Genomic DNA, 26,284 nt, shown 5'->3' with positions numbered 1-26,284 from the left:
TCTTCGTGGAAGGCGCCCTCTTCTTCTCCGCAAATGTGGTATTGCAGCAGGCCATGACCTTCCTGTGCGAGTTCTCTTTCTAGAGTCAGGTAATCTAGGGTAGGGAAAAGAACACATCTGCTAAGATCTTTTTCACTTGGGTAAAGGTTCTCTCTCATCTTATAGACTAGGCTAGCAAAGTCTCATACTCTCCCTGCCGCAGACTCCCCGAGGCTGTACTGACTATCACCACCTGGCTATTGTTAAGTATGTGTTTGCTGAGATAATATTCAGTACAATTAAAGTCATTAGCACCGTGTCACTGCCTTCCTTCTTACAGACATCATCACTTCCTTGGGGTTGATCTTTGTACAGTTTTTCCTCCTTTAACCATGTGCTATTAAGTTAAAAGAATCAGAGCAAAGCTGGCAATGAGACTCAATAATAAGGAGCTTGCCTGGCACACACAGGCCCTTGGTGCACTAACTAGCACCACTAAGAAAGAAAAAAGCAAATCCAGCCAGGTGGGGGTGGGGTGGGGGTGGGGGTAGGGTGTGTCTCATGATTTTCATCCCAGCACTGCAGCAGAGGTCACCCTAGTTTGCTGAGGCAATAGAGCTGGGATTACACAAAGAAACCCTGTCTTTAAAAACCAAGAGGACAAAAAAAGATTCTTAGGAAATGAGTTTACACATTAGCACAAGTTAAATGTTTACATTTCTAGAATAGCAGTTTCTGAACTGTAAAACAACAATTAAAACAAAAAGATGAGAGATGGCTCAGCAGTTAAAAGCACTGACTGCTCTTTCCAGAGGTCCTGAGCTCAAATCCCAGTAACCACATGGTAGCTCACAACCACCTGTAATCCTGTAATGAGAAACAAATTAAAAACAAAAACAAAAACCTATGGGCCTCAGGGAGCTGAGCTGGAACAAGAGGGGCTGGCAGTGGGGGTGGGAAATAGCCTTAGCCAACAAGAACTGAAAGTAAAAATTAAATAGTTTAAAAAAAAAAAAGATTTATTTCTATTTGTGTGTGTGCAGGCTACATGTGTGTAGGTTCCCAGTAAAGCCAGAATCTGTATATCCTAAATTTAGGATTATAGAAGATTGTGAGCTGACTGATGTGGGTGATAGGAACCAAACTGGGATTCTCTGTAAGAATAGTAAGTAAGGTCTTTCAGCACAGATCCAGTGGTATTTCTATTTTTATGTAGTGTCTGTGTTCTGAAAGCATTCAAATGATTAAGAACAGAATAAATATATATATATCAGTTCGAGGCCAGCCTGGTCTACAAAGTGAGTCCCAGAACAGCCAGTGCTACACAGAGAAACCATGTCTCAAAAAAGTTACAAGACTCAATACTTTTTTAAGCCTCCTCCCTACAGTTATTATAAGAAGAGAGAAAAATCACTGGGAAGAAACGGTTTTTGGAACTATCTGCAACTTATACAGACTTCTAGAGATGCAGCTTTTATGAGCTGTCAACTATGTTTCAAAGTGACACAGCTGTGTTTTAAGTCATCTGTGGCCAGTGTTACAAGTATACCCCTATATGCCCCACCCCAAAACACTCAATCTGGAAAAAAAATATTAATTAAAATTAGAAAAATAAAGAAATCAATCAAGCTGGGCAGTGATGGCACATGCCTTTAATCCCAGCACTCAAGGTGGATCTCTTTGTTTGAGGCCAGCCTAGTCCAGCACAGCTGAGGTTACAGGGAAACTTCAGACAGAGTAATACATAGAATACCTACCCATAATGCCTGGAAATGCTAGACGAGGTAGTTTCTTTTGCACTGGAAGCACCCGTGAGGTCCACATCTGAGGTATTGGATGAATGTGCAATTCCCTCAGTTCTCCTGAGACAAAAGAATTTAAATGGTATAACAACTATATTACATAACAATAGAGATACTAATTCCTTCACAAAGCAAATTCCGAGAAAAGAAAAAAATTAACTATTTACCCTATAGAACAAGGTAAATCCAACGTAGGATTCTCTGAAACTGATTCCTTATCCTAAAAATTACAAAAAAAAAAAAAAAAAAATTAAAGGAAAAAAATTCATAAAGGACAACTGTACTATAACTGAAATAAAACATTCAGTTCTCAATAATTTCCAAGTGTCTTTTTACTGAGAACAATGCAAACAAGTCCTCTTACCAAAGGCAGCTCAGCAGGTTTTTGAATCATTTTTCTTGTATATGGGCCAGGAGGGCGACCTACAGATTTTTTCTTTCCTTTTTTTTCTATCCCATTGCTTACTTCCCTGAAACAAAGACTGTATTTAATCCTTGCAAAAAGCAAAAATGACACTGGTTTATCATAGCTGATTAAATAATTATAATTCAATTTTTGAAAGTTTTAAGGAAAAGGGTATTCTCCATACTATACATCTAATATATGATTACCATTTCAAGACTTTAAAAAATAACAAATCACCAAAAAGCCATACTAGCTAAAGAGGTTTTTTTAATTTTAATTGATTTCTTACAACTTGGGAGGGGATGGTTTCAAGAATTTACTACTAAAAATGACTATAAAATTAGCTAACCTTGTGAAAATACCTATATTAAAATTTTCAGTATCTATCAACAGTTTCTCTTTAAATATACATTCTCACAGTCAGCTATTGGATGTATCACAGGGCTCCCAATGGAGAAGCTAGAGAAAGTACCCAAGGAGCTAAAGGGATCTGCAACCCTATTGTTGGAACATGATGTACTAACCAGAACCCCGAAGCTCTTGTCTCTAGCTGCATATGTATCGAAAGATGACCTAGTCGGCCATCAATGGAAAGAGAGGCCCATTGGACTTGCAAACTTTATATGCCCCAATATGGGGGAATGCCAGGGCCAAAAGAATGGGATTGGGTGGGTAGGGAAGTGGGGGGCGCTATGGGGGACTTTTGGGATAGCATTGGAAATGTAATTGAGGAAAATATGTAATAAAAATATTAAAAATTAAAAAAAAAATAAATATACATTCTCAGTCATAATATCACATATTCGTGTACGTAAAGGGACACTTGAATATTACCATCAGAAACAGAATCAAGGAGAAACAAGAAATCTTCCATACTTTGACAGACAGAGCCTTTAACAGGTCTAAGGTTTAACTGCAAACTAGAAAATCATTCTTAAAACATGTATGTACCTACCAAGTAGTAAAAAGCTGAATAAACAAGGCTATAGCTAAAAAGGGAAGAACGAAAGGACAAACAGGAACATGCAGAATATAGAGTCACTCCATGTAACAACGGCTGCTACAGAAAGGTATAAAAGGGACAATGATGCTTCTGCTGAAGGATTCACAAATAAATACAAGCAAGCTAACAAAAGAAAGTGCCGTGAGGATGCTATAAGAAAAGTATAAGAAAAAGAAAAGGACCACAACTACAGCAGACTAGAAAGTAGGAGGATAAGAAAGGGGTAGTTGGGAGAGGAAGGCCCAGAAAAGGTCAAAACTCTCAAGAAGAGGATGAATAACCTAACATGTAAGGAGGACCACAGAGGAAAAGTAACCGTACACTTAGCCTTGAAAGGACTGAGCAGGCATGGGGTCCACAGGGAAGCTTTACAGACAGACAAATCCTTCTTGGTAGTACTTGACAATCTGAGAGCTGCCAGAGACCAAGTACACTCCTAACATCACAGCAATGTGAGGTTTGTGAGACTCTCATTTCTTATTTCATAATGGCAACTGAGAATAAAGGATTAGATCAAACTGGAAAATGGCAGGAAGAGGTATATTTTCCTTTCAACAATACCTTAAGTATGTCCTTTATTATGAAAATGGCTATATGGTATTGTCCATGTTTTGTAAATAATTCCCCTCTGCATACAGCCCTTTCAAGTAGCCTCACTGACCTCTCACTTTCTTGAGAAAATATAATAAACAATAACCTTAAGTTTCTAATTTCCACAAGCATATACTTGCTTTTTTCAAACCACTGCATCAGAAAGGGGTTTCTCCTGCTACCAAAAGTTATTCTCAGACTGAGGCAATAGAACCTTCCCTTTGCTTTCTCAATGAGATTTGACTTACACTCATCTTTGCTTAGTCACTGGGCCACTCTTGGTACACAAAACCAGATTCCAATTATTTCCTAACTACTAAAATAGCTATTAAGCTTTACTATCATTCCCATCTTCCACTTCCAGTCCATTGGTCTGTTTAACTTTACAGCAAGACAGCTCAGCTCTGACATTTCCTCTTCACTCTCTTCTGTCTAGCTCCGATTCCTTTTGTACCCTTTAATGCCTCTTCCCTCCATGATTACCATCATTCTAAATGTTAGATCCCTGACATGCAGAAGCATAGTTCTTAATACATAAATCACAAAGTATGGATTCAATCATACTTCAACTCATTAAATCTTTACTTATTCTAAATAAACTGCTTTTGTCAATGTCACTAATAACAAGGTTGTGTTGTGTTGTGTTACATGACACCAATAATCCTGGTTTCATTCTACTATCAAGGTCATTCTGTTTCAATCTCCTTTGTTTTATACATTTTATAAATCTCCAAATTTCTAAATTCAGACACCTACTTGTTCATTTTATTACACTAGATCATTTTATTCATTCTCCTGACTTTATCATCTGTCCTGACCTGTCTGTACACTCCCTATCTACAAGTCAAAGTCACTTACCCATCACCATTTAGATGTGTCCTAAGAATCTCAATTCAAAATCAGAACTGGAATGTCCCCCACCCACCTCACCATCACATTCTTCCCTATCTTAGTAGGGAAACCAGCATCTATGAGTTGTTCAAGCTAAAAATTTGAAATCTGTTAACTTATTCCTCTTTTTCCCTCATAAATTTAATTCCGTAGCAAATCTGATCAATTCTGCCCCAAAAGAGATGGCAGCCCTATTCACTCCACTTGACTGTTTCCATAACTCCTGCACAAGCACCATCCAGACAAAACCAAGTTCTTTACCTTTTCCTAATTTTCTGTACTATCTTGCAAAGAATTTTTTAAAGATAATTAAAACTGTTAACCTAATTAAAATGGCTACCATTGTTTAGAGAGGGCAGGGTATCCATATCTGCAAGTCGCTGTGTGATCAAGAGCCATCCAAGGAATTTCCCTAGTCTTCTATTATGAGACTATGTTTCATGGCCTCCACTTCTGCACCCTGGAGTGCTATGCTCCTTTATTCTGCATACTGTTAGAATGCTCTCAAATATCATCTTACACAGTCCTCCTTCCTTAAGCCTTCGCTTTGAAGTACAATGCCCCTCCCTCTACTGACCCAACAACATACTAACTCTAAATGGCATCAGAAACCTCAATTACTTTATTATTTATTACACATTTTCCTCACTATAATATGATCCTATTAAGGACAAGAGGAAATCTGTCTGTCATTAAACCCTCAGCACTTAGAAGGTAAAGTCATCTGACCTGGGTGCAGAGTGTGAAAAGCAAATCAGCGCAAACAACAAACCTAAGTACTAAATCCTTTCCTCAAAGGCCAAAGGCCAACAAGTGAACATCTAACATCCTCTTTCCTTACCTTGTCTAAAGGGGTAGGGCTACCCCTGGGTACCTACCTGCCATGGGGTAGGGGTAGTGCAGGTCACCAAGCCACTGACATTGTCATACACACTGTCACATGCCACCTCATAACACACACATTCAGTGATAAATAGAGCTGTGTCGCAGACTTTACCTTGAGTCAGATATAGGTTTGGATGCCTTTCTGCCTTTAATTTTAAATTCATGGGATGTTCCTTCCGGCTCTTTCTCTGCTTTGAAAGCAACATTTGGTGGCACAGGAGGAACACGAATTCGCAACCCAAACAAATGCTTCTTCTTCTTTATTTCTTTCCCAGACATAAACCTGCAAATACATATGGAAGGCCCTAGCATAACACTCATGGAGAACTACCAGATACCACAAAATATTTTCCCCCTGATATCCTTTATTCTTATCAACCCCCATAGCTGGCTACAGGTTCTTATCTAAAGGCTATAGGTTATCATGAGTGGAAAGGATAGGTCAAGAATAGAAAAAAGCCCCCACATTTCCCTTCTCCCAAATGTGGCTTCTAGATTAGGTGTGATAATAGGTAACTAATAATAGATCATAGATAACAGATTCCCAATTCATGAGACACCAAGCTAGGAGGATTATTTAAATTCAGGTTTTTATAGTTATTACTTTTATGAGATTGGTCTCATTAAGAAGGTGAATTGGCTTTAATTCATGATTCTCCTGCCTTAACCTCCTCCCAAGTACCTGATATCACAGTATGAGCCACTCACTGTTTCTGGCTCTGAGCCCAGGGCTGTGGATCAGCCTGAGCATATGTCAGTAATGCTCTGTCTCTAAATTAATAATTAAATAATCTCAAGAAGCAAAGAGTATTGAGTCCCAACAGACTATTTCGGGGTATCTTTATAGTACAAAAAAATGTGACCAGAGACAACTTTTAAAAAGGCCATCTCTAAAGATCCAGAAAATAAAATGAGTATATAGAAGGCCAGCCTTGGGGTTGAAATCAATTTAGATCCAAAAAGTGTTAATATAGACTTCGTGCATCTGGAAAACTTTAGGATTGTTCTAACCAAACATTTCTATATACTTTAACTCTACTAGCACATTCCTGGCCATAAAAACCTGTATCAGTAGTTGCTCAAAATGTTTTTACATTTTTATGTACCTAAAGAATATATACTTCTCATTTCTACCATTATGAGTAACATGTATTTCTGACATTTTAAGGTGGAATTAAGAATTTATTGAATCAATTCTTTTATCAGTACAATTACTCAATTACCTTACACATTTTCAAAATAATTTAAAGATCTAGTTACAAGTAACTCAAACATTATCTAGTAAGAAAATACTGTCAAGTTCAAAACAGCATCTTCTCAAAACCAAAAATTGTATAATACAAGAATAGACTGTCTGAGAGTCTGTATACATACATTTATAAGAATTTCCTTGTCATTTTGAAAATATTTTCAAGAAATGTAGACATGCTGGACTTAAAGGAGGAGAGTGGTCTATATAAGAATATAAGATTTTATTAGTGAATTATCTAAGACCACTCTGATCAATACTACTTAGTAATTAATATTTGCTCAGTAACTGACTTACTGCTCCTCAGTATGACAATAATAACTAAGCTTAAACCATAAAAGACTCCATTTTTTGCATATTCCCACCACCTAACAAGATTTTACTTTATCTTCAGTATTTTCCATTACAGAATAAGTTACTAGTAAATATGATTCGAGAGTAGACTAAATCTACATCCCCATCAGGACACTGACATGCCTCCCACCCACCCATTCTCTTTTCTTTTCCAGCCATCCTGAATCCCTACCTTACTCTGATCAAAAGAGAACAGAACATTAAAACATTAAAATGGCATGTACTTCTTCCTTACACCAATCCCACAATTCTTAATGCCCTTATTCTTCTCTTACTAGCTCCCTTAGAGGGATATGTCAAATAAATCCACTTACATGGTCTTGTAATCATTTAGTGCCTCCAGAACATGCTCATATCTTTCAGATTTGGGTGTGTCTGCCAGCTGTGAAATATCAAGAAACAATTTAATACACTGTAAGTTTACTCGATAATAACGCACAGGTGTTAGACAGAGCTGCAGGATGTGTGTTCAGAAGACCTGACATCTGTTTTTCTGGGTCCTAACTAAGTAAGTTACTATGACCTACCGAGTGCCACCGAACCTTTCAAAACTTACTTTCTATGATACAAGAAAAGTTTACATTTTACACCCATATTAGTTCATTACATGAAATAAACGTATTTGTAGAACTACATACTATAAACACTACAAAACTGACATATTAGCAGTTATATTCAACTTGTATAACTCTATAACTTACAGAAATAGTAACTTTAATATTATACATAATCTCTACAACAATAAAAACAACAAAAATGTGAAACTCGAAGGGTTATTTTCTCAATTATACACGTTAGTTGGTCTCAAATAGCTCAGCACCTTTTCACCTTCACAAACCAGTAGGGTTTTGGGTCTTTTGTTTGGCTGGGTTTTTTTCTTTTGGCTTTCCAAGACAGTGTTGCTCTGTGTGCCCTGTCTATCCTGGAGCCCAGACTGGTCTCAAACTCATAAAGATCAACCTCCCTCTTCCTCCCAAGTGCTGGGATAAAAGGCGCCGGAACCACCACAGCTCAGCCCAAAAACTACTTTTTTAACATCTATATATTCACTCAGCAGTGGTGGCACAAAGCTTTGATCCCAGCACTTGAGAGGCAAAGGCAGGTGGATCTCTGTGAGTTCAAGGCTACCCTTGTCTACAGAGTGAGTTCCAAGACTGCTAGGGTAACACAGAGAAACCCTGTCTCAAAAACACTAAACCCAAACGAACGGAAGTTTAAAATTCGGCCCTACAGATTGCATGATTGATTGATTGAGATAGACAGACAGAGCTCTATGTAATCTGACACAAGATATGTTCTTCACTAGTTGAAGTTCCCAAGCCCAAGAACACATCAAGTGAGAGAGAACTCTCACTGCCAAAATGTTGAAAATAAAAGAGGCTCACAAGTCATTATTCTAACTCTGTTCTACAGATGAGTTAATATAAAAGTAGTTAGGACATAAGTGAAACCTTTGTGTAATGTCTTCAAGACAAGAATCTGCCACCAGGCAGCCTAAATTGGAGCTAGCCAGCCCACCCTAAACTCTGATATACTGATGAACCAGTCAGGAGACAACTCAGAGGTAAGTCAAGCCCAAGACAAGCCTTCTTGATATGCTAACAAGTTAACCTTAAGGTGGCATTGATATATTAGTGAACCAACCCCAAGCTGTAAACCCTGAAAGCACAAAACTAAAGTCGAATGAACAATAAAAAATTGGAACTTTAAAAGCAGCCCCTAGAACTGCACTACAAAGCTCCTGAGATGTGTTGCTTCTCAAGCCTCTGCCTTAGCAAGACGACTTTATGGCTGGCCTGTGTGGGGGCCTAAGTTAAATGACCATTGAACTTCTAGCACTACTGCTGAGCTCACACATGCCCACCTCTCAGTGCAAGAGGCTAGGTAATGTTCTCAAAGACCTCTGCCAGTGCCATTCTCCCAGCCTGCCTCAGAGGAAGACTTTGCAGTGGACGTGGTTCAAGCCTGCAAAGCTTCCTTACTGGACACCCAGTGGAAGCCTGCACAGCCTGCTTGGCTGTTGGCCAGTTGGTAGAAGACTTTTATATTAGCATGATATTATATGGAATATTTGGGTGAATAAACCAAGTATAATTCAACAGACAAATCTTGTGTGGACATCCTAAGTGCAAAACACCTCATAGCACACAGGCCCTACAAAGGTAAAATGAACTGCTCAAATTCTGATTAGAAAGAAAGCCACAAGAGAAGGGGTGGGGGGTGGTGCACGCCTTTAATCCCAGCACTGGGGAGGCAGAGGCAGGCGGATTTCTGATTTCGAGGCCAGCCTGGTCTACAAACTGAGCTCCAGGACAGCCAGAGCTATAAAGAGAAACCCTGTCTCGAAAAACAAAAAAAAGAAAGAACGCCAGAACCTAAATTCAGGTGGTTATTCTATCAGCACTCTTGGGGCCAGTACTAACTTGGGGCCAATTACACTTGTCACTATCAGATTGTCCTCCTAATCTTAGATACCCGGAACAGAGTTTGGAGGGAGTTTTGAGGGCCTCACACATCAAAAGCACATGCTTGCAGGGCTTGGTGGCACGTGCGTTTAATTCCAGCACTTGGGAGGCTTGTCAGGTCTACACAGTAAGTTTCAAGACGCCAGAGATACATAGAGAGATCTGTCTCAAAATAACAAAGGGGTTGAAGAGATGGCTCAGCAGTTAAAAGCACTGGCTGCTTTTAGAGGTCCTGAGTTCAATTTCTAGCAACCACATGGTGGCTCACAACCATCTGTAATGGGATCTAAGGTCCTCTTCCAGTGTGTCTGAAGACAACAGCAGTGTACTCAAATACATAAAATAAATAAATCTTTTAAAAAAAATAACAAAAAGCAGCACACACTCGACCCTCAAAAGTACACTCTCAGACACAGAATTCCTTTTAAAAAAAGAATGATAAGAATGGAAGAATTTCTATTTAAGGAAGAATAAGCAGATTTTGAAGTTTGCAAGAAAATAAGGAAGCCCTGGATCTGATTTAATCTTTTATCAAGACTAGAATCTTGTGCTCTCTTCAGCAGCACATATACTAAAATTGGACCGATACAGATAAGATTAGCATGGCCCCGGCGCAAGCATGACACGCAAATTCGTGAAGCGGTCCATATTTATAAAAAAAAAAAAAAAAAAAAATCTTTTCAGAAGAGATCCAGTTATCTACACTGCTTAATACTAGTAGTAAGAGCTAAATCATTTACTGAACCCCACTTCATGAGCATTATAGTTGAGCGAAAGCTCTCAAACTCTTCTCTTCCATTTTATAAGACACTTCTGAAATATCTGATAATAGCTTTCAGAAGTTTGAAACCAAGGTCAAGTTTCTAACATGTCACATCATGTAATTACTTCATATAAACTGTCTAACTGATCTTCTCCTCTTATCATCCAAATCTGAAGTCTTATCAGGAGTTATAAATAATCAAATCAAAAATCCCTATCTGTATTATTATGCTTAAATTTAAAAGAGAAAAACAGAGCTTAGTGGTAATTTAGGAGACAGGCAGAAACAAGTAGATCTCTCTGAGTTTAAACTCACAGCCTGATCTACGCAGTGAGTTCTGGGATAGCCAGAGATAAGACAGTGAGACCCTGTCTGGGGAAAAACAGCAACTGTAACAAGACTTTCAAAAGATCTTTATAAATATTCCACCCCCTTGACCCCTGCTTTGTAGTACTAAAGATTAAACTAAGAGACTCATATACAATACACAAGTGTTTTAGCACTGAACTACATCCTAGGTCCTCTTTTTAATGTTTATTCTTTTTTGAACAGGAGGTTCAAGTATTCCAGGCTGACCTTCAACTTCTCATCTTTCTGTATCGATCTCCTAAGTACTAGATTACAGGCATGTGCCTGGTTTTATCTGGTGTTAAGGACTAACCCGGCGCTTCATTATGCTCAGCAAGAACCATCTAAGCCACATCTGCAGGCCCCTATAATTTATTTTAAATGTGGGGAAAGAAAAAGTTTTTCTTTATAGCCTGGTTAGTCCCAAACTTGTGACAATAGGTGTCTGCAACCATATTCAGCTTACCTCTGAGTGTCTCACTCAATTTTAGACTGGCTTTGAAACTGTGATCCTACACAATTGCCTTCTGAGTAACTGGGACTATTGCACTAATAGGCTTTATTTTTATTTTATATTCTTTGAGACAAATATTCACTATGTAGTCCTGGGTGGCCTAGAACCCTCTACATAGACTAGTCTGGAATAAAACTCATGGTATTCTTCCTGCCTCTGCCTTCCAAATGCTGTGATCAAAGGTGTGTGCTAATTCTTGTTTTCAGCTCAAATTTTCAGGTATATTCTCTTGATCCCAACATCCTTTCCAAAGACAAAACAGAACTTTGGCCCTCTTCTACAAACTCCATCAATATTTCCCAAACTAGTTTTCTTACTGTATTTCAAGTCAGCTACAAATCCACTTAACTTTTACTTAATTACTTTGCATTTCAATATTATTTGAAATCAGTTTATAATGTGTATACCACGTCCACAGCATTCAATAAAACAGTGTTGCATATCTAAAAGAATATTCAGAATATTTGTTCTTATAAGGTTTTTTAAATTGCTTTATAAAACTTCAAAATTAACTTATTTGAAATATCGACTTCCTACTTTGCTGAGAATCAACAACAAAACTGATCTATTTCTGAAACCTACTTTTCTTTACTTTTTGAAAATTACAATATCTGGGCAAGGTGGCATATTACTTTGATCCCAGCACTCAGGAAGCAGAGGCAGGAAGGTCAATGAGTTCAAAGACAGCCTGGTCCACAGAGTAAGTTCTAGGACAGCCAGAACTACACAAAGAAACCCTTATCTTTAAAAGGGCGGGGGAGGGGGGGGGCGGGTGTGGTGGCGCACTCCTTTAATCCCAGCACATGGGAGGCAGAGGCAGAGGCAGACGGATTTCTGAATTTGAGGCCAGCCTGGTCTACAAAGTGAGTTCCAGGACAGCCAGGGCTACACAGAGAAATGCTGTCTTGAAAAAAAAAAAAAAAAAAAAAAAAAAAAAGAATATGTAAGAATCAAGTAATTTATTTTATTTCCACCAAGTTTCCCAAAACAAGAAAATAAAACAATAGTTCTGATACACACACACACAAATAAATAAAATAAAAAAAAAAATTAAACCTTAGTTGTCTGACTTATTCATGTGTCTTCTCAGTTTTTCACAAAAACAAAGCATAGACATCAAGGAGCTCTGAGCCACCTACCTCTCCAGGGTGCAATCTATCCCAGTTTTCATTAATGTATGTCATAAGCTCAAGTTCAGAATCAAAGTATTTCTTCTTGTGAATAACACTTAGGTTGTAAAGGCATAGGTGTGCTATATCTACCCTGAAATCCAAAAATAATCAACATGAAAACTGTTATTTGTTTTTTTAAAAAAAAATCAGTTTCTTTATAAAGGTAGTGTAATATAACCAAAGTGACATTCTTAGGTGGAGAGGTGGTCAATAACTTAAATCATAGAACACAATAAACTGATACCTATTAAGAAATTGGAAACCGCCGGGCGTGGTGGCGCACGCCTTTAATCCCAGCACTCGGGAGGCAGAGGCAGGCGGATTTCTGAGTTCGAGGCCAGCCTGGTTTACAAAGTGAGTTCCAGGACAGCCAGGGCTATACAGAGAAACCCTGTCTCGAAAAACAACAACAACAAAAAAAAGAAATTGGAAACCACTAGCTTAACTTATCAGGAATTATTATAAACTAAAACGTACCCAAATTACTTCCTAAATGCATTTTTTAAAAACCTGGCTATAGGAGAAAGTGATTTATAATTAAGACCTTTGTATTTTACTGTAAGGAAGCCACAAAGCAGACCATATATTATTGGGCCTGTGCCATCGGCACAATTTAAGGCATCTCCTGTTCTTAAATATGTAAAGCAAATAAAAATTTGTAACATCATAGTATACACATTTTATTAGATCTCCAAAATATCTATTAAATTATTACCACATCGAAGCAGAAACTGTCAATTTATGTAATACTCTGAAGGCATAAAAAGCTGAAAACAGAGAAAAACTTAAGAGCAACTGAAAGTAGTTTCTATAACCTTCCATAATAAGAAGCCTTACTAACATAATGGTTAAATGGATAATCCTGAAGTCAGTATAAGCCTTGAGGATTACTAAAAGAACTAAAACCAGGTTAAAGAATAAAATTTTATTTAATTTCATATGAAAGGCTTTATGTGCTGTGGCACTCTTTAGAAAGTAGAACAGGCCATGCTCACCACTGTAACGGTAGACGTTTGAGGTATTCTGGTCCAGAACTGCAGACAGAGCAAATAAATGTATAAAACCTAAACAATGGGGGAAAAAAGTTTTACAGTGAATATTCAAACTAGCTAATGATTACAGCCAACTGATATCCAAGTCAAAATGCACTTTCAATTATGACACTAATAACCAACAATTCCTATCTGGGGGTAAGGGACAATTTCTTTAACGATTAGAGAATTCTCCAGTTATTCTTACTAATAGCTTAGGTCTACCAAATGATGGCTACTTCTAACCCTAACCCTGATTGTAAGGAGCAGGTGTGGCAGCAGTCCCAAGATGGTGCCCGGGACTGCAAGCCAAGTCTTATGACTTGCACCTGACTTCCTCATACACCAGAAAAAAAGCCACGTCCACTGGGTGAACTGGGCAGGTGCACCATGATTCAGGATCGGACCATATGACGATGATGATTCTGGCCAATGGACTGCCGTTACATGGACTGGGCTGATGGGGCATGGTTGAGAGGATATATAAGGGATTGCAATTGGGGGCGGGTGGTTGTTGTTTTTTTACTAGAGAGATTGATTTCTGGAGAGAGATTCATGCATGATGTTGAAAGGTTCCTGAATAAACTGCTTTGAGAAGAACGTAGTGTTGTCGCTCTTTCCTGCTGGTCGGAATAGGAAGCAAAACCTGATTTCACTCAATGTTCAAAAGCTATAAAATAAAGTCAAAAGCAAACCAAGGTCTAAAGGACACTTATCCTTACTTCAACCAAGATTTAAGCCAAGAGATCAGTAAGCCAACTTTAACGATCTTTCTAGGTTTTCTTCCCAGAGCTCACTGTCCTATCTTAATATCCTGGCACAGAAAGTACGTGACAATTGCTTCACAAGTTTTCAAACTTAATATACAATTTGTTTTTAATAATATACTATGGTCTTTCAATTCTCACAGTATTCCTTTGAGCTTCCTAACAGAAGGAATCAATGACAATATTTTTGAGAACTGTAGCGTGATAGAAACAAATGTAATCACTGAGACAATACTTAAAAGCTTTCTGAAATAGTATTTAAAAACACAGAAAATATATATAAAGCGTGTTTACTATTTAGTATTTTCACTCTGAACTGATCCCTTTAACACATCATTGTCAACATTATTTTTGGCAAATCTGAAACTGCAAAATAACCACAATTACAAAGCGGCCATGACAAACTAATCATTAAAATTCTAATGCTCTTCTTACCTATCTCCAAACAGCATTGGCTTCTGAAGGCATTGGACACAAGCCTCATGAAACCACTGTTTACATTTGCAGCACTGCAGCATCTTTAAATACCAGCTACCACAAAAAAAGAAGAAATGAAGTTAATTCATTTTAAAACAATACTTACTGGTCTCCAACTCACAGTCCCCCTGGCCTCCCAATCCTGGGATTACAAGTGTATGGCACCATTATTAAATTAAGCTAATTTACTATTTACTGATAAGGAGATATATATATATATATATATATATATATATAACCAATACAGTTCTGATAGAAGTATTATGTTTCTGCTATAAATACTAGTATTAGTATTAATTAATTTTTTCCCAAAAAGGTTTGTAATATCAATTATTTCATCCTTCCTCTTCTATTATGGGAATTTACATGCTCTTTAAGCTTAATTACTATTTCAAGCTAATAATGTCTCTGATCTCAAATCACAAGATTCAGGGGTTTTTGCTTTTTGTAGTGAGGTCTAATTCAGGTTGTTTTACACACTATAACAATGAGCTACACACCTATATAGCACTTTTTATTTTGGTTGTTGTTTTTGTGTTTTATTTTTGTTTTTGAAATGGGGTCTCACATACCACAGGCCAGCCTCAAACTGAAAATGACCTCAAAACTAGGGGCCTTAACCTCCCTAGTACTGAGATTAATCACCACGTCACCCAGTTCATAAGGTGCTGAGGACCAAATCCATAGCTTCAAGCCTGCTAGACAGGCACTCTTCTTACAGCTGGGCTACATCCTCGGGCGTCTTTGCATTTTCTCTGAGTCTCATTTTGAGGTCCAACTACTTAAAACCACTTTTATTTGGGGCCGGAGAGCAATGGAGAGATGGCTCAGCAGTTAAGAGCACCGACTGCTCTTCCAGAGGTCTGAGTTCAATTAATTCCCAGCAACCACATGGTGGCTCACAACCATCTATAATGGGATCTGATGCCCTCTTCTGGTGTCTCTAAAGAGAGCAATGGTGTACTCATATACATTAAATAGATAGATAGATAGATAGATAGATAGATAGATAGATAGATAGATAGATAGAATTTTTTTCAACTTGGGTTCTTACTGCTGCACAGGCCAACCCTAAACTCCTGGCCAGCCAAGCAGTTCTCTCAACCTGTGAGTTATAACCCATTTAGGATCAAATGACTCTTTCAGAGAGGTCACCATCAGAAAACACAGATATTTGTATTATGATTCATAACATTAACAAATTTAGTAATGAAGTGGCAACAAAAACACTTTTATGAGGGGGGTCACTACAACATGAGGAAGTAAGTGCATTAAAGGGTTGCTGCACCAGGAAGATTGAGAACTCCTGTCCAAGGATGAAGCAATCACCCTTCTTCATCCTTCTGAGTAACTATAGCTACAGACATGTACCACTAGCCTGGCTCTAAACTTGCAATTTAAAAGCATCTTTTTAATATGTGCATGTGTGGGTGCCTGCTTCTCCATATGTACATAATGTGCATGCAATGCTTTGCAGAAGCCAAAAGAAGAAAGCAGATTCTCTCAGAACTGGAGTAAAGAGATGACAGTGGTACTAGGAATGAATCCAGGTCCTCGGAAGAGCAGCATGTGCTCTTAATCACCAAGCCATCTCTTTAGCACCACCCCCTTTTAAATTTGTGTGCTTGCATGTAGGTACATGCATGTTGAATGTAAATACCCACAAAGCCCAGAGGGGTGTGGATCCCTGGACAAAGAGTTACAGTGAGTCACCAATATGGTTGCTGAAAACACAAATAAGATCCTCTAGAAGAGCTCTCAACCCCCGGAGCCATCTTTCCATTGCCTCTGAAACTTTTTTTGCTATAGTTTATTTTGCTTTTTCACATCAAATATCTGTATCTTGCAAAAGATAGATTAAAAGGACCAAGGTACCAATGTTTAGCCCAAATGCCAAATGGCCATAGAAATTTCTGTTTATGAACATTTTAGTGTATCTATTTATATTTCTGTTTATTATAATGAAAACCAAGTTCAGTATTGTTATAAACTCTATAATATCTGATTCAGATAGCTAAAAACTGCCAAAAGTGAATTTTCATCTCAGGTTATTACTTGAAAACAGTAAGACCTTTCAAAAAGTCTTTTTGCCTAGCAACTAATTGTATAAGCAGAATCAAAACAACTGCTATGCCCATGATTCATGGCTATATTATATTCTAGGCACATCTCTGTGAGTATGAGGCCAGCCAGGCCTACAGCTAGAGTTACAGGACAGCCAAAGCTACACAGAGAAAGAAACCCTGTCGTGAAAAACCCAAACCCAAACAAACAAATAATTGAATAAATAAATGGCTCAAATTACGTGATCTAATTAAAGATGTGATGTTAACTAGAATGGCCAACATCGTATGATTTCCTTTTACAATCTTATAGAATGGTAAAATTAGTGATAATTGATGAGTGCCATAGCAACAGAATTTAAATAGTAAACAAAACTCTTTTATGCACCCCGAATTATTAAAATCAAATGTCCTAGATTCTCAATACTGCAGTTACTAAGTCTAATTTAAAGATAAGATACTTGGGGCTGCGAGATAGTTCACTGCTCGTGTAGAGGACCTGAGTTCTGTTCCCAGCACCCACATTAGGCAGCTCACAACTGCCTGAAATCCAGGTCCAGAATATCTGATGTCCTCTCTGGCACTTGGACTCACGTTCACATTATTCACACACAGACATATCCACATATACATAATTTAAACTTATAAAATCCTTTAAGATAAATAAAAATAAAAAAAAAACACCCAGTACAGCTTTTTAGTACCTGGATATTATATTTCTTCAGTAAAATATTTTAAAATGACACTGTAGTTTCTTCTGAAAATTGTGTGCATGCATGCATGTGTGCACATACACAGGAACTAATAGTTGGAAAAGACTAGTTCATATGATATCCAGTGAACTGAGTTAACTTCCCACTCCAAAGTGGCAAAGGGAGAAAAAAGGAAAAAGACCAGGGAGGGGAAGGAAGAGGAGGAAGATGGGGGAGAGAAAGAACAATATACGTATTTTTTTAACTGATTCTTTCATACATTTGCAATTCTCTATCATTCCCACACCAGAAACAGTGATAGCACCTTTGAGAATCTGAGGCCAGTAGAGCAAGACCATGAACCATGACTCAACAAGAAAAAGAGGTCTTCATAAAAAATTTTTATGAGGGGCTGGAGAGATGGCTCAGCAGTTAAGAGCACTGACTGCTCTTACAGAGGTCCTTGAGTTTAATTCCCAGCAACCATATGGTGGCTCATGACCATCTGTAATGGGATATGATGTCCTCTTCTGGTGTGTCTGAAGAGAGCTACAGTTGTACTCATATACATGAAATAATCTTTTTTTTTAATTTAAAAAAAAAAAAGATAATGTACTTTAGTAAATAAAAATCACATCAAAGAACATTAAGTAACTGTGTTTACTTACTCTCCAGGGCCTCCACAATAGCAGTAGCACTGCTGGACATTGGTTTTATGACCTGCATCCCATTCAAGGTCAGCCACACTATAGGGTAATGTCTGCTTCATGACTTGCAATGCTTTGGCATTTGGTCCTTTCTTAAGCGCACCACCCCTCTACATATTAGAGGGAAAACATTTGAAAAAGTGAAGGTCAAGTTTTTTAACCAAATTTTCTAATTTTTAATTCTACATTTTAAAAATTCCTGATACTTGTGAAATAATTTCCATTCTGAATTTCTATGATAGCATACTGTCTGGTCTGTTACTAATAATGTATTTACTACATTCTACAATTTATTGTCCTAATCCCCACACCATTATCAGAAAGCACCAAAAAAAAAACCCTACGAGCCATTTAAGGATCATTAATAAAACAACTCTAACCAACACTAGCTGCTAATTTCATTCAGAACAAGCTTTTCAATGTACATAGTCATTTCAATAAGGCCTTACAAATTCTATTTAATAATGTCTAGCCCAAAACACTTTTAAAAGATACCTTTGTTGTTGTTGCAAAAACGCACTGTCGACAAAGCCACTTTTCATCTGAATCAATCACACTCGAGTCAATGTGAGGCGTATGACACAGCTGATGATATCCTTGACCACACTTATCACATATAACCATCTCATTGGGAGCTTCTGAATACTCTTCTTGACATATTGTACAGACCATTTCCCCACTCCCAGTGGCTCCTGAAATACATAAAGCTAACAGTCATGAGGAATAGAACTTTTATGACTCAGTAGTCATATGAGCATGTGTTAACTATATAAGAATGCTCAACAAAGCAAGCAACAACATACAATATTCTCTGCTCAGTTCACTAGCTCTGTTCCTCCCCTTCCTAACTTAGCATGTCTATCTACATGCTTTAATCTGCTTTTAGGCATAAGGCACGATGGTTCTCATTTCAAATACAGTATAAATGGTGATGGAGGATGAGTGTGGTGGTTTGAATGAAAATGGCCACCATACACTCATAGGGAGTAGCATTATTGGAGGTGTGGCCTTGTTGGAAGAAGTATATCACTGCTGGGTAGGCTGAAGTTTCAGAAGCTCAAGCCAGACAAGACCCAGCCTCACTCTCTCTTCCTGCTGCCTGCAGATCCAGATGCAGAGCTCTCCACTCCTCTCCAGTACCATGTCTGTCTGGTACCACTATGCATGACAATTAATTAAGCAAGCCCCAATTGGATGCTTTTAAAAAAAAAAAAGAGCAGTCCTGGTCATGGTGTCTTTTTGAAGAAATAAAACTCAAACTAACACACTGGGAAAGATTTATTAACACTAAAACTTCTCTGCAGAACACTTCTACTAAGGTTCAGATACTCATCTTTTTTATATTAGCAACGCAAGGCTACAGAGACTACTAGTCAAGGCAGTTATATGCTTCCTTTCTGGACTTAAAAACAGTTCTTTGTATTTATTAATTATGAAAGATAGCAATTAATTCATGGCTTAAATCTAGAAATATAGTGTCTAATACTGTACACAAAGAGAATTCTACTGCAACAAAAGTTGGAAGTACCAATTATTTATATGTGTCAACTAAGCAAGAAATTACTGTCTCCTTAACATTCTTAACATTTAAGAACATTTTGTTCTTAAAAAAAAAAAAAAAAAAACTTCAAGAGGTGTGATTGCATACACATTTAATCCTAGGACTTGGGAGTCAGAAGCAGGAGAATCTCTTGAGTTTGAGGTCAGATGGGTCTACAGAGTGAGTTCCAGGACAGCTAGGGCTACACAGAGAAACCGTGAGGAGGGCACGTCAAAGATGGATGTTGTAACACAAATATGTAATCCCAGCACTCAGGGGGCAGAGGCAGGTGGATCTCAGTGAGTCCAAGGCCAATTTGATCTATACAGTAAGTTCAAGACAGCTAGACCTACTACATAGTGAGACCCTGACATAGTAAGACCATCTCAAAATAAAGAAAACCAAACAAAAAAACCTTCCGGCTAGAGAGATGGTGCAGCAGTTAATTAAGAACACTGGCTGGTCTTCCAGAGGTCCTTAGTGCAATTAATTCCCTGCAACCACATGGTGGCTCACAACCATCTGTAATGGGATCCGATGCTCTCTTCTGGTGGGTCTGAGGACAGCTACAGTGTACTCATATAAATAAAATAGTAAGTAAATTTTTTATAGTAACACAAAAGTGTTGCTATTAAACTTCAAAATTTGAACGTATTACCATCTCAACATAATTATCAATTCTAGCATCTTCCTCTTTCTCATTTAAATATAGCAAAAATGATATACACTATCTATACATAAACAATAAATGCTTATATTTTTATGCTATAAATCAAACATCGTGTTACACCTCACTCTTTTAAACCTAACTTTCTTTGATGGGTTTGGGGGGGGAAGTCTCTCTGTGTATCCCAAGCTGGCCTGGAACTCACTTTGTTGCCCTTGAACTCCTATTGGCATGTTTCACCCTCAGTCTCTGAGGTGCTAAGATACAGATCTGGGTCACAGCAGTCCACACAACCAACAGACTATGTTAATATACTATTCAAAAAGAAGTGATAGTCAAGCAGATGAAGGAACTGACCTAAGTAGTCTAAGTTAGAAAGTATCAACACTAGATGTCAAACCCTGATGTGCCAGAAGCCATGCTCTCCCACCATACACTGATTCTTCTCACCAATACAAGGAAATACTTCTACCAAAGCATTTTCACATAGCCAGTTTTCCAAATTATAACTTCTAATAGCTGCATAATATTCCATCTAGTGGAAGAAAACAAATTTCCTTCATTACTTCTTTATTCTGTAAGATATAGGTAACATAGAAGTTACCAATTATTATTTTATTACTTTGCCTGTTTTTGTATTATTGACTATTTGTCTACTTAGGTCCTCTGTTTCTACCAAATTTTGTTTACTGTGATTTGTTCCATAGCTTCTGGGTTTATGGCTACAGTTAGTCAATATGAGTTGAGCCTTATCATGGTAAATGTGTTGTTTCAAAAGAAAGGGTTGGGCTGTCAAGATGGCTCAGCAGGTCAGAGCACTGACTGCTCTTCCGAAGGTCTTGAGTTCAAATCCCAGCAACCACATGGTGGCTCACAACCACACATAATGAGATTTGAGGCCCTCTTCTGGTGCATCTGAAGTCAGCTACAGTGAACTTATGCATAATAATAAATAAATCTTTGGGCCTGAGGGAGCAAGTGGGGCCAACCAGACTGAGCAGAGGTCCTAAACTTCAATTCCCAGCAACCACATGAAGGCTCACATCCATCTGTACAGCTACACTGTACTCACATATATAAAATAAATATTTTAAAAGTCTTCAAAAGAAAGGGTTGTATAGCCTCCATGAGTAGTAGATGCCTAATATAACTTCCACCATTTCCATGTGGACTGGTAAGGAAGAAGGTAATTCTGCAGAAGAGGAAGTTATTAATCCAATAAACTGTACATACTCAAGAAACAAGCCTAAGAAACCTGAAAATTATCTTTATTTGTAAAATCCAAGTCTATCTCTTTTATTATCAAATTCACAAGATTACTAGCCTAACTTAATTGCCTATTGTCTTCCTTACTACAAATTAAGCTATCTATGAAGTCTTAGCTTTTTCATTTTAATAATACCAAATGCTGGGCAGGAACGATGGTTTAGTGATTAAGAACTTGTTCCACTCCTCAACCACAAACCTTTAGATCTCAGCAATCATAGGCATTCCCTCAAATATTAAAAACCCAGCTCAGGTGGGGGTGGGATGTACAGACAGGAGATCACTGTGGCCTGCTGGCTTCTAGCACAGATGACATGCTAGCCTCAGGTTCAGGGAGGAGACCTTGCCTCAAATGAATAATACAAAGTTATAGAGGATGAAATCCTACATATCCTTTTGACCTCCACAAATACTCCCACCCCACGCACATGAATATAATAAATCTTGAAAGTATCTATCAAGGATTTACTTCAAATAAAGTGGGCATAGTGACAAACAGCTTTAATCCTAGCACTTGGGAAGCAGAGGCAACCCTACTTACTGTTTAGTTCAAAATCAACCTATTCAATATAGCAGGTTCCAAGCCAGTCAAGGGTACATTACCCTATCTCAAAAAATAAAATAAAATGGCTGGGCACTTGAGAAGCAGGCAGATCTCTTAGTTCCCAACTGGGAAGCAGTGTCACAAACCTCTGATCCAGGCCAGCCTGACCCAGGTGATCCAAGGCTAAAGAGAAACCTTGTGGTAAAAAAAGTAACTACCAAAAAACAATCAAGAAAACTACTATACAGCTCAGTGGCTAGACGCAGATACTGCTCTTATAATTGACCAGAGAGCAGTTTCCTGCACTTCTAGCTGAGGCTCACAACTGCCTGTGCTCCATCTTCAGGTTATCTGACACATCTAGCCTCTTCAGTCACCTACACTCAAATTTTTAAATTAATTTTATTTTTAAATTCAATTTTAATTAAAAAATATAAAGGTATAATAAACATTTTCACCTAGTTTCTTTCTTTTCAATTATATTTTATTAATAAGTTTCTAGGAAAGTTAAATTAGAATATTTTTATTCATTTAATGCAACTACTGAAAGAATAGCCCAAACAGAAATTACACTGTCAAGAGCAATGCAGGAATATATCATTTCATAGAAACAAATAAGTACTAGGTATTTAAAACCTTCCTAAATTTCTGTCTTAATAAAATACACATGCCCCTGTTATAATATTCATTTCTTTTTTTAAAATTTTACTTATTTAATGTATGAGTTCACTGCTGCATATATATCCACCTGCCTGAAGAGGGCATCAGAACCCCCTTCAGACACTTGTGAGCCACCACATGGCTGATCTCATGACCTCTGGAAAAGCATCTTTTTTTGTTTGTTTGTTTTTTTCGAGACAGGGTTTCTCTGTGTAGCCCTGGCTGTCCTGGAACTCACTTTGTAGACCAGGCTGGCCTCGAACTCAGAAATCCGCCTGCCTCTGCCTCCCGAGTGCTGGGATTAAAGGTGTGCGCCACCACGCCCGGCTGGAAAAGCATCTTAACAGCTCTTAACAGCTGAGCCATCTCACAGCCCACATTTCTTTTTAATATAAAATTTATTTTTATTTTATATGCACTGGTGTTTTGCCTGCAAGTGTGTTCTTTGCAAGGGTGTCAGATCACCTGGAACTGGAGTTACTGACAGTTGTGAGCTACCATGTGGCTGCTGGGAATTGAACTTGTATCTCTGGAAAAGCAGCCAGTGCTCTCTTAACAACAAAGCCATCTATCCAACTCATAATGCACATTACTTTAAACAATTAGCATGACTATTTTTTCCCAGATTTATGTAAACCTTTAGAACATAGCTTATTACCTAAAATTCACTCTTAAGTTTTATAATTATAAACAGGTTTCTCTTTCTCTTCTTTTTTTCTTTCTTTTTTGTGTTCTGTTGTGTTTGTTTTTCAAGACAGGTTTTCTATGTAGCCCTGGCTGTTCTGGAACAAGCGCTGTAGCACTATATATCTGCTGCCTCCCAAGAGCTGGGATTAGACAAGAGTTTCTTTCTCACAGCACTTTCAAGCACAGAGCACCCACTCACCTCACCCACTAATTAGGTGCCTGTTTGACAGGACTTCAAGCCTTTACACCTTTCTATCTCTGCATACCACTTAAGGGGACTGGAAAAATGGCTCAGCTTATTCTTGCAGAGAATCCAGATTCAGTGCCCAGCACCCACATGGTGACTTACAGCCATCTGAAACTCAAATTCCAGGGAATCTGACATCTCTTCTGACCTCCAGAATCACCAGATTCTGATTTCATGAATCATATATATCCAATCATTCATTCATATATATATATATGAATGAAGAGGAAAGAAAAAAGGAGAATGGAAAAATGGAAAAAAGATGGGATTTAAAAGGTAAAAAGAGGGAGGTAAGTGGTAGTGTATGCCTTTTATCCCAGCACTTGGGAGGAAGCAGGCAGATCTGAGTTCAAGGCCAGCCTGATCTACAGAATTAGTTCCAGGACACCCAGGGCCACACAGAAAAACTGCCTTAGAAAAAAAACAGAAAGACAGAAAGACCTATGTCAAACCTACCAAAATCTCCAAAAAGTAGAAAGGCTTAAACTGATTCAGCATGTAGAAGAATAACAGAAAACAGTATTAAATGATTCAATTAAACTATAGAGCTTTGTTTATAAAATAAATTTTTAAACTTCTTATACATGCTGCCCAGCCACTGAAGAACAGTATATTCAGTATCACTGGCACCAGAAAAAGTCATGTTGAAGAAAACTAAGTTTCGATATCAATCATGTTCAAGAGTAACATAGCACCTGCCTGTTTGGATGTCCTTCCAGAGAACCCAGGATTTGGAACTGTCCTCAAATATGATGAAGCAGCTCTGTTTCAATATGTTTATCTGCAATACACAAGAAATCAGTAACCCCTTAAAACTGTTAAGCATGAGGTTAAATTTTAAATTATTAAAATGAGTAGTGCAAGTATAGCAGAAATTTATTAAGGTAACTTGCCTTTTTGATAGTTCCAAGATAAAACAAGCCATCTGACCATCTAGCTAAGACATCTTGACCCTCTTCAAATTTACATGCTGGTTTTTTGGCTTTATGTCCATCCTGTAAAGACAGCTTGTTCAAGGATGCTGAGGTCTTTTGGTTTCGACGTAAAGGAGACCGCTTGTGGACCAGTGAATTACCTGCTCCTGTAGAGTCTCTGTTCAGGAAATAAAAGATCAAATAGAAGACGTATAATATTTTATACCAGATAAATCTCACATGTTAACCAAACTTTTGGTATAAAATCCTTAGTGTGTGAAAAAAACAACAATTAACTCAAATGACAAGTACTTTCTAAGTAGATGTAACTAAAACAAAACAACAATAATTCATGATATTTGCTTAGGGTATCTAAGCCAGGACTCAGAAGTCATTTCTGTTTCAGGGTAACTGCCTCCTAAATAACAGCTAAGAACCACTAAGCAGGGTAGCCCAAGGGGAAGTTCCAGGCCAGCATAGGCCACTCAGAAGTACCAGACCAGCTTAAGCTACATATTTGGGACCCTGTCCTTTAAACAGATTTGAGGATGTAAGCCTTAACTTCCTAGCTTGGACCACAAGTAATTAAGATATGCGACTTCTGGGTTACACGACACACGACTATGTTCACATTCGCTGGAGGGAAATAACAAAGCCGCCACTGGGAATCACTAAGCAAAGAGCGGAGAATACGTCAATCAGAATATACAGACTTAATTTTTTTTTAAGTTGATAATTGATCAGGTGACAAGCTCAGCAGATAAAGGCATAGGCCAATGAGCCTGACAACCTGAATTTGATTCCCAGTACTCACAAAAAAACAGAATAGACTCCTGTAAGTTGTCCCCTACCTACACATGAGTACACAAAATGAATGTAATTAAAATTAAAACTTCAGATTCCACAAAATTACAATCAAGTGAAAACTGGAAGATTTTATTTCTTAAGCAATGATCCCAAACAATAAACTATAAAATCATTATAACTTACATATTAAAAACTGTGAACAATATAGCATGCCATCAATTTATTTTTTTTTTAAAGTTTATGTATTGGGTATTTTGCCTGAATGCATGTCTGAATGCACGTGTGGGGCTGGTGTTACAAGAGACCAAGAAAGGATGTTGGATCTCTTAGCCACCAGAGTCCTCTAGAAGAGCTGCCAGTTCTCTTAACTGCTGAGTCATGTCTCCAGCCCGAACATCAACTTTTTTAAAGGACAAAGCAGTGCTTGGGTTCATTGTTCCAGTTTTAGATATTTTACTGGTTAACATTTAAGAATATGTAAAACTAGCCGGGCGTGGTGGCGCACGCCTTTAATCCCAGCACTCAGGAGGAAGAGGCAGGCAGATTTATGAGTTTGAGGCCATGAGGCCAGCCTGGTCTACAAAGTGAGTTCCAGGATAGCCAGGGCTATACAGAGAAACCCTGTCTCAAAAAACAACAACAAAAACAAAAAACAAAAACAAAAAACAGGGGCTGGTGAGATGGCTCAGTGGGTAAGAGCACCCGACTGCTCTTCCGAAGGTCCAGAGTTCTAATCCCAGCAACCACATGGTGGCTCACAACCATCCACAACGAGATCTGGCGCCCTCTTCTG

The 26,284-nt window shown here is 38.0% G+C and overlaps 1 protein-coding gene and 1 non-coding gene across 2 annotated transcripts in view; one reads left to right on the top strand and one right to left on the bottom strand.

Annotated features, from left to right (window-relative positions):
* Positions 1-26,284, bottom strand: part of Mtf2 (metal response element binding transcription factor 2) — a gene marked incomplete at its 3' end in the record, with an annotated part of 39,962 nt that continues 13,678 nt past the window's right edge. The window contains exons 2-14 of the mRNA XM_021163376.2: positions 24,664-24,862; positions 24,470-24,551; positions 18,655-18,851; positions 18,121-18,269; positions 14,656-14,751; positions 13,418-13,486; positions 12,390-12,513; positions 7,475-7,542; positions 5,670-5,840; positions 2,146-2,251; positions 1,949-2,001; positions 1,737-1,841; positions 1-94 (exon numbers count right to left, since the gene is read on the bottom strand). Coding sequence (XP_021019035.1) covers positions 1-94; positions 1,737-1,841; positions 1,949-2,001; positions 2,146-2,251; positions 5,670-5,840; positions 7,475-7,542; positions 12,390-12,513; positions 13,418-13,486; positions 14,656-14,751; positions 18,121-18,269; positions 18,655-18,851; positions 24,470-24,551; positions 24,664-24,862 — 1,513 coding nt within the window. The remainder of the gene's footprint in view (positions 95-1,736; positions 1,842-1,948; positions 2,002-2,145; positions 2,252-5,669; positions 5,841-7,474; positions 7,543-12,389; positions 12,514-13,417; positions 13,487-14,655; positions 14,752-18,120; positions 18,270-18,654; positions 18,852-24,469; positions 24,552-24,663; positions 24,863-26,284) is intronic.
* On the top strand, positions 10,173-10,279 carry LOC115031277. Its single transcript, XR_003836876.1, has one exon. It is a non-coding gene; the product is annotated as a U6 spliceosomal RNA (small nuclear RNA).

Source organism: Mus caroli, chromosome 5 (genome assembly GCF_900094665.2).
Source record: "Mus caroli chromosome 5, CAROLI_EIJ_v1.1, whole genome shotgun sequence".
Taxonomy (NCBI): domain Eukaryota; kingdom Metazoa; phylum Chordata; class Mammalia; order Rodentia; family Muridae; genus Mus; species Mus caroli.
The sequence above is the reverse complement of the archived record's forward strand: the minus strand, read 5'-3'. Positions and strand labels throughout refer to the sequence as shown.